At 50.5% G+C, this 12,110-nt stretch overlaps 1 protein-coding gene across 4 annotated transcripts in view; it reads left to right on the top strand.

Annotated features, from left to right (window-relative positions):
• Positions 1–11,949, top strand: part of NGEF (neuronal guanine nucleotide exchange factor) — a 37,636-nt gene extending 25,687 nt beyond the window's left edge. For all 4 annotated transcript variants that reach the window (XM_036389034.2, XM_036389035.2, XM_036389037.2 and 1 more), the window contains 7 exons: positions 496–570; positions 2,481–2,570; positions 4,164–4,327; positions 5,353–5,508; positions 8,052–8,131; positions 8,584–8,688; positions 9,319–11,949. In XM_036389034.2, the coding sequence (XP_036244927.1) occupies positions 496–570; positions 2,481–2,570; positions 4,164–4,327; positions 5,353–5,508; positions 8,052–8,131; positions 8,584–8,688; positions 9,319–9,491 (843 nt within the window). In that variant the 3' untranslated portion in view covers positions 9,492–11,949. The remainder of the gene's footprint in view (positions 1–495; positions 571–2,480; positions 2,571–4,163; positions 4,328–5,352; positions 5,509–8,051; positions 8,132–8,583; positions 8,689–9,318) is intronic.
• Positions 11,950–12,110: the final 161 nt, after the last annotated feature.

Genomic DNA, 12,110 nt, shown 5'->3' with positions numbered 1-12,110 from the left:
GTCAAGCTGCCAGAAGGGGTAGCATCAGTCCATTAATCCAGCTGCCTGATGGTTAGGATGGTGACACACACATGCAGAGCAGCTGGGTGACACAGGGATGCTACACCATGATGGCTTGGACCAGTCAGCCAGTGCTTTGCCACCTTATCTAAACACTGCTGGAGAATATGCTTCTAGGGATGAGGAAACAGCTCAGTCCCAAATGGTCTTATCCCAGTGGGATTACCAATAATGCTGTCTGTTAGTGTTAGTTCTAGTTATTTATTAATTTATTCTTATAAAATAAGAATCTACCTGTTATATTTCTCTTAGATATAAGGTCAGATGGGAAGAGGTTTTAACGAGAAGGGGGAACTAAAAGGTGAGAGTCACTGTACTGTGTCACCCTTGCTGTAATTAGGCTGATGGCCAGAAGTAATTTGTAGGCTAGCAAACTTTACCTTTCTGTGCTCTCACATTGGGATCAGCATTAACACAGCCTTTCCTCCCCTGCAGAATATTTTGAAGAAAGTGGAAGAGAAATCTGACAGGGAATCCACTGCCCTGGATGCGCATAAAGAACTGGAAACAGTAAGTTTGAATTAGTTGATGGAGGGCCATTAAGATTAAACCACCATGCTCATTTCACACACACACACACCCCTGAAAAAATCCCCTGCAGACTACATTCTATCCGGGAGCGGTTTCTTTGAATTCTGTCACTGTGTTTCAAGAGGTTTTTTCCCTAAAGTCTGAAGGATGGACTAGTCTACTTGCACTTAGATGTCAGTGACAGCGAATCCCTTGCTAACACTAGATGTATGTGTCTGCCATAGGAAAGGGCAGAGAATGTTTTCCTTTAGAGTCCAAGAACACAAAAGGGTTTTCAGACACCTGAAGGTGATGGATCTGACTGAGAGTGTGTGCACAGTACAACTGTGTCAGGCTCCTCCAACACAGCACACTTTTTCTTCTGACCTAGAATCACAGCTTCCTAATGAAGTATACAAGCCAGCTTTTAGCCCTCTTCCCTGAAGCTGGTAGGTAGGTGTGGTGTTGTGCTAGTTGTGCTAGTTACTGATGTGTACAAAACCCCATGAAGGCAGTGGGATGTTTCCCATCTGGGCTGTTCCTGATATGGTTTGACAGGATAATGCCATATCTGAATGGTCTAGACATAGATGGCAGCTACATGGGCTGGGACAATGTTTCAACCCTTCTCCATCAGAAGCTTGGAACATCTCCTGACTTTTGCAGTTCAGCACAAGTATTTGAAGTTGAAAACTGTGCTAGAACATCAGCCTGAGGATGGGCCTGCAGTCTCTGACTGAAGCACTAGAACAGAACAGGCTCTTGGATTTGCCGTGAACCAGTACAGGAAGTGTATGCTTGGAGATCACTAGGGATAAAGACAGGGACTTTATGAATTAAGGATGTTCTGCATTGAGTTAGTATTTGCAGAATCCCTCTTGACACATCTGGTAGCCAATTATTTTTCCATTAGTCAGTAGCCTGAGGAAGACTGTTCCTGTAGCATGCAGATGACTATAGCCGCTGATGGAAAAATGCTGGGTTTGTATTCAGTCATCAGTGACTCACATGATCAATTTACTAAGTCTTTTGCACAGTTAAACACTTATCTGTAAGTGTTTAAGCTGATACCTAATATCCAGCTAGGTACAGGCATCACAACAGAGACCATCTGATGCTTACTTTTTCTGTACATTTGTTTTCTCTCTTTCTATTTGAGAGGCAAGAGATGATCACAGTTTCAGTTACTGATACTCTGTTAGATTTTGAGTAGCAGAAACAGAGCACAAAGTGGAGCTTGTTCTCCAATATAATTTTTCTACCTAGCCAGTTCTCAAGAGAGTTGCTCCTTATGAAACAGGCAGTGGCATCTAGGTTAAGGTCCCTGTAACAGCATAGTACTTGCACGTTGGTTGTGGTTTTTCAGTTAAAAGTTTGTACTCAGAACACAGCTGGGCTCTGTATGATGAATGTCTCTTTCCCTAGGACATTTCAAAGCCCTGGCATCTAGTGCTGCTTGGCAGAACTACAGCATCTGCATTTTTGAAAAAAAGATGTTTGGCTTCATTCTCTCCTTGAAGATGATACTGCAAATGTACCTCATTCCAAGTGTTGGGAACAGGGAAAATGAGATATATGATGTGTCAGATTCTGGAAAACAAGCTGTTCATTTTGCTGTGCAACCAGAAGCACTGTTTTATACTGTCTGGTTCAGTAACTGAATGTAGCCACCTAATATGTCTCTGACAGTCAGTTTCCACCTGTAACACCTTTTGGATGTTTGGGAGCTTTTTGGTTGCTTTTGGGGTTTTTTTCCCCTTCTCTTTCATGCACCCACAGTGCTGATAAAAGAACTTGGCTTTGTCGATTTCTGTTACAGCAGGGCACTTACCTGATTGTGGTCAGGCCTTTTCATGCTGTCCATCATCACTTACCTGCTTAAGGCCAAACCTTTGTGCTCTCTTTTCCAGGTTGTGAAAGCATGTAATGAAGGTGTCCGGAAGATGAGCCGAACAGAGCAGATGATCAGCATCCAGAAGAAACTAGAATTCAAGATCAAGGTATAAGCACAGGCTGGACACTTTTGGTTCACTGTCTGCACTTTGCAGACAGCCTCCAAAGGGTCCCCTCCAAAGGGGCTGCTGCAGGCACAGCACCTCTGTGTGTGCTCAGCACACACCTGCTGCAGAGGCTGGGGCAGCACCAAGGCCAGTGTGATGTGCACATACACAGGTGGGACACGTTGGCATCACCCTCCTGTGCACTGTGCTCCTGCTCCAGCACTCAGGTCTGGCTCTTCCCTCTTACCTCCCTTCAAAATGCAGGTCAGCTTTCAGCTGTTATTTTACATACAAAATATGTTAAAGATAGATGGAAGCTACAAAGCAAAACACTTTAAAACTGAAAAATACCCAGACAAAGACTGCCCCACTATTTTGATTCTTTTCTGTACTTATGCATTGTGTACAGTCTCTAAATACCTGCTGCTAATCTGTTTCAGCTCCACTGAGGGAATTACTACATCAATATTTAGGGGTATCTGATCAGATCTCAGTTATATATACCAGATGGTATATATAACTATATAGTTATATAGATATACACACTAATATATATATCTCAGATGTATACCATTAAATTCCAGTGCTGTGTATAAAGTTGTCAGTTCTTCTCTTAAATGCTATCGAGAAGCTTCTCAGGTCTATCTGCTTCACAAACTGTAAGGATCATATTTAGCTTCCAAGCAATCTTTTTATGTACGTGAACAACCAAAACAAAAAAATTTGGTTTTTATAGAGCACTTTACCAGTGTGTCAGGGATACACCACACTCCACAGGACAGTAGTAGGTTAGGGAAGCTACACAGTTGTCTTCACCTGCTGAGGCCATAATGACAGGGAGGAGCTGGTTCATCTCTGGAGCAGATCTGCCTTGGGACCTGGCATGGGTAGGACTCTTCTGGGGAGAAGAGTGCAAGGAGTTGAAAAGATAGATTGTACTACCATGCATATGATGAGCACTGAGAGTGAAGGTAGAAAGAGTGACAGTTATACAGGTATTTTTCAATATTTCAGTCATTTAGAAGTGCAGTATTCTTCTAGTGCAAGATGTGCTTTGTTCTGGGCTTCTTGGTTTAGCACAATACGTGTTTACGTGTTGAAACTCCAGCAGAAATGCTGTGGTAGATGTGTAAACAGTATCTCCTCCTGACAGGGATAGACCCAACCAGAGGAAACCTGTTTAACCTTGGTTTTTTGTAGCCAAAAGGCCAAATCTGTGGTTTTAAAAGTCAGTCTTACTGTTTAGGAAAGTTCAGCCCAGGTGACAGGATCTCTCAGAGAGAGATCAGGGCATAGGCTGTTGTTTCATTCCAGTACTTGGCACTCTAGCATTGCCATCCTTAAATATCTGTCTATCCTCGGGCTCCTGCTGTACCCCTATCCAACTTCTGTCATGCTGTGCTGGGCTGTGTGGATGGCAGAGCACATTGCCCTCTCCTTGCAGCTCTGCTCCAGCCTCTGCAGTGCAAGTTGTGGTGATGGGAGTTCACCACCCTTCCTTTTGCATCTCTTGGTGCTTTCAGCATCATAACTACTTGAATCCATGGCGTTTGGCTGCTTTCCTAAACTTTGCCATCTTTTCCTCCCTTCTAGTCTGTACCCATCATCTCTCACTCCCGCTGGCTGCTGAAGCAGGGGGAGCTGCAGCAAATGAATGGTCCAAAGACATCACGAACACTTCGCACCAAGAAACTCTTCAGAGAAATCTATCTGTTCCTTTTCAATGATCTGCTGGTGATTTGCCGGCAAATTCCAGGGTGAGTGCAAAATTCAGGTGGTACACAGGATCCTTCATTAGTTCTATCACCCCAGGTTTATCCAACCTGTGATGCTGTGACCCCATCCTGTCCCTCAGGCACAGGCACATCCCTTGGCCTGACATGTACACCTCCATCCAGTAGTCACCTTACCTTTGAGCACAGCTGACTCTTCATGGGTGGCACAGCTCTCTCCAGCTGAAAATTCATGGCCAACAGGAGTTAAACAGATCCCAGGGCAGATCTGTCAGCAGGGTGACTATGCATCCAGCAGTTTCTGCAGCGTGGCAGTGAGTTACACTGGCTGGTGAGCTGACCCTGGAGATCTGTCTTCCTGTCAAGAAGTGATTTTTGACTCATCGCTTCCTGAAGAACAGCTCAGATTTAGTCAGTTAAAACTCTAAGCCGATTAGAAAGTTAGAGTAGCAGGGAGGGGTATCAATTTTGGCCCGAGGCCAGTGCTTATATTTGACATGGTGTAACCTGCCTGAGGAGGATGTTGTCGTGCTGAGGACTGTGTCTTGTGCAAGCAGACACTGGTGAAACACAGCAGCAGAGAACAGCACGCCCTTTGTGGCATGAATTAGACCCACTGGTAGGGAGCATCTTGCCCGTCCACTGTTCCTAATGAACGTGTCGCCGCAGTGTCTGTACGCTGGGAAGTGTTTTGCTTCTGTGGCAACTTGTATCCAGAAAACACAGAGGCACTTCATAAACAGGAATGAATTAAGCCTCACAATCCCCTTTGAGGGAGCGCCATCTGTGTTTTGGACGTGGGGAGCTCAGACAGAGCAAGCAACTTGTTCCAGGCCATGAGGGCTGCCTAGGGCAGAGTACAGAGAGGGTTCCTTGCTTTGCAGTGGGTTTTTATAGCCACACACTCATCCCATCCCACAGCAGGACAACTTTTCTCCTCCTTCCATGCAGCAGCTCTTGGTCTGTGTCCTCAGTACAGTCCTGGGTGGCTGAACTCAAAGTCTCCTGCAATAACCACAATTTTTCCTAATCTCTCTAACCTCTCCCAGGGACAAGTACCAAGTGTTTGACTCTGCTCCCCGAGGGCTTCTTCGGGTAGAGGAGTTAGAAGATCAGGGGCAGAGTTTGGCCAATGTCTTCATCTTGAGGCTGCTAGAGAACGCAGATGACCGGGAGGCCAGCTACATGCTGAAGGCATCATCCCAGTGAGTACCAGTCACCCTGCTATCATAGAGCAGTGCTCTCTCCCTACATCCAGCCTTCATGGGGACCAGCTGTCCAGGCTTTCCAGGGATGGGCAGAGGGGGATCCCACTGCTGCAGCTGAGCTGGCCCTATCAACCTCTCTGCCCAGCATAACTCCCCTGAGGCTACTGAAAGCGCCAAGGCTACCGGTCACCTAGGCAGGTTTCTCTCCTGTACGGTGTATTTGAGGCCTCTGGGGTGGTGGACAGACAGGCAGTCCCTGTTCTGGGACAGAGTGGTCAGAAATCAGCCCAGGCACCAGGTCCCAGCTGATTTACAGACTGCAGCATATTCAGAAAGTAAAACCAAGCAGGATATACACTCACACACTCCAGAGGCTCCACTGATTCACAAGAATCATGGCCATGCCTGACCAGCCCTGTGGAGCAAAAGGTCTCCTGTTTGTGGGTGAAGATGGGAGAAAAGGCTACTTCCTCTGTGTCTCCACAGCCAGTGCCAATCTTGTGCAGCCCTTCTGCAGCTCAGGGCCTCCTTGTCTCCCTGGATACAGATTTTCTGGCTCACTGATTTTTCACTTCAGGCTCCAACAAGCTCAGGCTGGGCAAATGATTCAGCTGTGCTGGCACTGACCCAGTTGTTTTGGAGCACAGGGCATGGCTTTCTCACTGACCCAAGCATTACCAGGCCCACATTTTGTAGCCACCAGCTAAACAGCTCTTAGAGACAATGCACATCCCCAGGTTGATGTTGTCTGCTGTCAGCAGGCTCATGTTCATCATCCATATTCCTAAATGAACACCAGCCACAGGGTTGCACCCTGACTGCCCCTCACCACCACTACAGCATCAGCATCAGGATGATGAGCCCCCAGCACAGTGAGCAGCTGCACTTCTTCCCAGATATATGGCTGCAGCTCTGCTGCACTGAAAATAGAGATGTCACTCACACTATGCAGGGCAAGCGCACGTGTGACGTCTGTGAGGCTTGGCTGTGCAGCAAATGATAAACCAGGCCAGGATTTGCTCAGCTCAGGGGAGGCAGTCTCAGGTCCATGCTCTGCATCCTGTCCCATCTTCTAGGTGGCCATAGCAGGTATGTGATCCAGAACATGGCTCGCCAACCGGTCTTGAGCACTGAAATGTGACATACCAACTGCTGAGGGCTGCTGTTTCAGAGATGCAGGAATGATGGAGGTAGTACTGGGCACAGACTGGAAAACTAAACAATTGGAAGAGATAAGTGGGAGCCAAACAGAGACTTCTGCATGTCTTCTACAGCTCTTGCAGCTCTTGCAACAATGCTGCTCAGTAGCAACTTGCAGCTCATGCCCTGGGTGGGCTCTGCCAGGAGCTGACACTTTATTTGGACACAACTGGTTGCACTGATAGAACTGGAGTGTGGGTGGGCTCCTTGCAGGCTGAGAGGAGCTGGGCACTGTGGGCAGATCCATGGAGCCCTGTAAGGACCTGTGTGCAGGGCCAGCATGCAGACAGGGCCACAAGCATGACAAGACTCTAGGTTTGACCTCTGCATATATAGCTCCTCTATATATAGCTATATATATAACCTCTATATATATATAGGAGGCTATAGCTCCTCTGTGCTCAAGACCCTTGTCCCACATGTCCTCATGTGATGTGACCTGCATGTGTTTCCACTGGTCCTTGGCATTGTTCTTCATATCTGAAGTATAAAGTATTCCCAGCCCTACAGATCAACCTGTCAGCACTTGTCCTTTACATACCCCTTTTAGGCCCCTCTCCTTCCTGAAGACACTCCCATGGCTTTTCATGTGTGTCAAGGTCGGGCTTTAAAACTACCTGAGAAGGTAGAAAACTCTGGTTCTCTGGCAGATGGAAGCACAGCTGGTCCTCCAGGCAGGAGCTGGAGCCTGTGAAGGTGAACTGCCCCATTTCCTCATGGGGCTGAGGGAAGCCTGAGGGAAGCCAAGCCTGGGTCTTCTCCAGCACTTGTGAGATCTTCACTCTCCCAGATGCAGGTCCAGGTTTTGCAGTGTGCTGTTCACATGGGTCTTGTTGCCAAGCAAGTGGTAGCCTTGGTGTGCTGCAGTGCTCTTCTGCAAGGGAATTAATCAGCTCTGCCCTTTAAATGTTCCTACACAGCAGTTGCGGGAATAAATGGTTCCTGTAACTGCTTCAATCTCCCAGAAAAACTGCTCCTGTTGAGCAGCCCAGCCAGGAACTGCCTTTGCTTGCTACTTCTCAGAGAGTGCCAGGCCCCTCACCTTACTGCTGGCACTTGACAACAAAGCCAGCAGAGGGACCCTCCCTAGAGAGGGACCGTGCTGCCTGTGGGGGACAGCCAGGGCTGTGCAGCAGAGCCCAGAGCACTGTGTCACGTGTGACATCCCAGCCAGGGTGTGCAGCAGTGGGGCTCAGCATCACCACTGCACCCAGGACCCTGGAGGGGCAGGAGGAAAAGGCTGGGAGGAGGAATATGAAGTCCAGAACTGACTGGGCAGAAGAACTAGGGCCCTTACAACTCTTGCATGTTCACAGCTTTGGTTTGTCTCCCCTATCCAGGAGTGAAATGAAGCGCTGGATGATTTCACTAGCCCCAAACCGGAGAACCAAATTTGTTTCATTTACATCCAGACTTGTTGGTAAGAGACACAGCATGAGAGATGGGAGCTCTTCACCCCTACCCCAAGGACACCTTATTCTGCCTGATCTCAGTGCAGCCACATATCTGGGACCTATGCCAAAGCTGAACCCTCTCCCTAACCCTAACCCTGGGCTCCCCTCCTTTTCCACCACCAATACCTGCTTGTCTCTGGGCCTGACTTCAACCCCTCCAACCTGGGCTGGGCTGCACTTTCCCTCCCTTCCAGGCTGCCCATGGCTAGCATGGTGGTGGTGACGTGAACCCGACTCCCTTCCCAAGAGTTGCTTCCCCACTACCTTTGGCTGGGGCACTCCCTGGCTTCCCCAGAGGCCATTACCAGATCAGAAGGACCATGTGCAGAGCTTATGGGGCTACAGCCACCCAATCTATGCTGTTCTTCAAGGGGCTCTATCCTAGTCCATACCTCACTCTTGCCCTGTTTCTTGGCAGACTGCCCACAGATCCAGTGTGTCCACCCGTACGTGGCCCAGCAGCCTGATGAGCTCTCCTTAGAACTGGCTGATGTCCTCAACATCCTGGACAAGACAGATGATGGTATGGGGACGGGATGGGATGGGGATGGGCTGGGAGTCACTGTGGAAGGATGGCCTTTGCTGCAGGCAGGTAGTTGAGAGTCTCTCCCTCCAGCCAGGGAGAGGCTCTGGCATCAGCATCACAGCCAGAAAAGGAAGTTACTGCCTTCTCCTAATAGCCAATCCAGGTTGACTCAGTTGTGACAACACTGGCACAGCCTCCCAGCACCAGTTGTGGGCCATGGTAGAGCTAGCACAGCCACTTCAGATATAAGCCAGTGCTATTGTTACCTTCGTGATGCTTCACAGCCACGTGGTCCTGCTTTCTGGGGTACTCTTGTAGCTGGCGGTCTCAGTCACATTGGATGTCTGCTGGTGACCACTCCTGTAGCTCCAGGGACAGCTGAGGGCACTTGGTGGCAGCAGTGCCTGCTTTCTGCTGGCATCCTTTGAGCCAGCTGTCCTCACATGATGCTGCTCAGGTGAGATGGCCTCCTTGCTGGATGGACAACCTGGCTCTGCTCCAGCACAGGCCTCTGAGTAGCTTCCAGAAAGCTCTGCCAGCTCCAATGGCTCTTTCCAGCACAGCTGTCCTAGTGCAGGAGCAAGGGCCAGTCCTTCCCCACTTATGCCTGTGTCTGTCTATACTCAGGCTGGATATTTGGGGAACGCCTTCATGACCAGGAGAGGGGCTGGTTCCCCAGTTCTATGGGGGAGGAGATCCTGAACCCCAAAATCCGAGCCCAGAACCTGAAGGAATGTTTCCGGGTGCACAAGTCAGATGACAGTCAGAGGAGAAAACTGGGCAGCAGAAACCGCCAGTGACCACCGGCATCCCCAAGCATCTGGAGTGCCTCAGAGAGACAGAAGACAGAGGCTGCCAGCTGGGAGGAGGTGGCAGCTGTGGGACATTGTGGGGGACCTGGTGCACAGGACAAGGCACACAGACCCATGAACAAACAGACTCTCATTCCTAGGCCCTCCGGAAGCACTGGTCCTTTCCTGGAGATCAGCGCTTTAAACTGTAAATAATCCTTTTCCAAGTGTTCTGTAAAGCCCCAAAGAGCACGAGCTCAACGGACACTGCCCGAAGGCCACCAGGTGCTGGCCAAGTGAGCCACATGTGCTGGCTTGGGCTGGCTCAGGCTGCTTGGGAAGGGCAGTGGCCACAAACATGAGCAATTGATATCACCCGGTTTAAGCATTCACAGCTCATTGCTACCTTCCAAGTCTGGAGTGCTCTGAACCCAGCATCTCACAGGGGCAGAACTGCAGTCAAGCAGCAGTCTCAACTAGCTCAGAGCTCATTGACAACTGGCTGGGATGAGCCTCAGGAACTCCACTACCCTAGTCCTGCTGTGAAGCTGCACTGCCCACAGGCAGACCTTCAATCTGCTTCCAGTCAAATGCTCTGCAGTGCTCCACACTCAGCTCTTCTCCAGCAACAGCCCAGCCTTGCCAGCCCTAACCCACGTCTCTGCCTGCCTGACAACCTCGAAGCACATCTGGACACTGTCCCATGGCTCAGCCCCCTCTACCACAGCCTCCCTCCTTCTGCAGGATCACTGCAGAACCCCTGCATCATGTCCTTTCCTGGTTGATCGTGCACTTGTGGTCTTTGCTACGCTCTGCTGCTGAGGCCACAGCAGGGGTGGCTGTGCCAGCAGCGTCTCGCACACCACATGAACCACCAGCAGCCCCACAGCAGGTGAGCGACCTTAGCTGGGAGCTGCTGTCCTACACGCTCTGGGAGGCCCAGCAACTGCTGCCTGCATGCTTGTAACCCACCCCCACAGCCTCCCTGTACAGGCTCACCTCCATGTATATATGCAAGTCTTGTGGCCAGCAGAGCCAGCCCATCACTCCTTCCAGCTGTGGCACTGAGCAATGCATGAAGCCCTGGGCACAGCACTGAGAGCAGCGTGGGGGACAGACCCACAGCAGCCACCCCTTGTTCAACAGTTCCACACGTGGCTGAGAGCCTCTCAGCCACAAGCTGGGCCCAAGCTGTGGCCAGCATCCATTAGGGATTGAATTATTTGGCACCTTTCTGTAACATGGCAAAGGATTATCTTCCAGGCATTGTAGCCTGTGCTGATTTATGCCCTGGCTGTGCCACGGTTGTGCTCAGAGAGGGGATGGAGAGCAGCTGCCAACAGAGCCACACAGGGGCCATGGGCATGGACAGAAGGAGCACAGCCAGGCCAGCAGGAACGTGGGGAGAAAGCAGGATGCTTGGAAGCTGTGAAGGGAAGCTACAGAACTGCTCTTTGGACAACATGGTGTGTGCAGTTTGAGGCTGAACACAGCTGAGGTGGATTCCAGGGCTGTCCCTTCTGATGCCACAGCCTTGGGCCAGCCAGCCCAGAGCCAGCACCCAGGACCAAAGTGGTGGGAGCCACAGCAGTGAAGGGGAAAGAAGGCATTCTTCACTCAGGCCCAGATCAGTGGCACCACATTAGCATGTGTCAACAGCCAGCAGGGTTGTGCTGCCTTGGCCACCTGTGGGAAGTTCATATTAGCCTGTGGTTCCCAGTCACTGCCCAGCTTCAGAGCTGGGCCAGGAAGACTTGCAGCCTCCAGTCTGCTGCATTGAGCCGATTTAATGGGGACACCCCAAGCCAGGTCCCTCCAGCAGCACGCTCCAGTCAGCTTTCTGAGACAACCAAACCTCCAGCTCAGGATTCAAACCTTGCAACAGCCACAAATTCACTAGTGCAAACCCCAGAGGAGCTCCAGCTCTAGGAATTCCTTAAAATTACCTGAGAAATCACCACATCCCACAGCATCTAGCTTTGTGGCCCAGCCCAGCCCAGCACCAGGCCTGCAGCCCCACGTGCCTACCTGGCATGTTACTCACAGCACAGAAAGGCTCCCTTGCCCATCGGATGTTTCACCACTTGGCCATGGCCAGGATTCCAGCTCCTCACTGCACTGCTCCAGGGAGAGGGGCTCAGTGCTGCTGTGCCATCCCATCACTCACCACCAAGACCTGGGGATTGCTCCAGCCCCTCCTGCTCTGCTGCGATTCCATAGGACTCCAGACCCCAGGCACAGGCTGTGCCATTTCCACTGAATGGCATCCAGTGTTATTTCCTCAGACCCAGCCCTGCACGCCTCCATCTCAGTGATCTCCAGTGTTGTACAGGGCCAGGCCTGGGGCCCACAAGCACAGGCTGGAGCCCCCCAGCCCTTACCAGGCTGCCTCAGCGAACTGAGGGGAACTTCTTGTTGTCTGGTTTTTCCGTGTGATAAAATGTAGCTGAGCAAGCCAGTGCCAAAACACTTGTGTGTCTCCTTTCTCCCCCAGGCTGATCATTTGTCTCCTCCCCTGTCCCCTCCGGTGCAACTGGCCCTAAGGCAGTGGGTCAGAATGGGGTTGCACATGAACTTGGGGTGGCTTACACCCATGAACAACCCTTCCCTAGGAAAGCTGTGCAGGGT

Source organism: Molothrus ater, chromosome 10, assembly GCF_012460135.2.
Source record: "Molothrus ater isolate BHLD 08-10-18 breed brown headed cowbird chromosome 10, BPBGC_Mater_1.1, whole genome shotgun sequence".
NCBI lineage: Eukaryota > Metazoa > Chordata > Aves > Passeriformes > Icteridae > Molothrus > Molothrus ater.
This window is presented reverse-complemented; position numbering and strand designations above follow the sequence as displayed.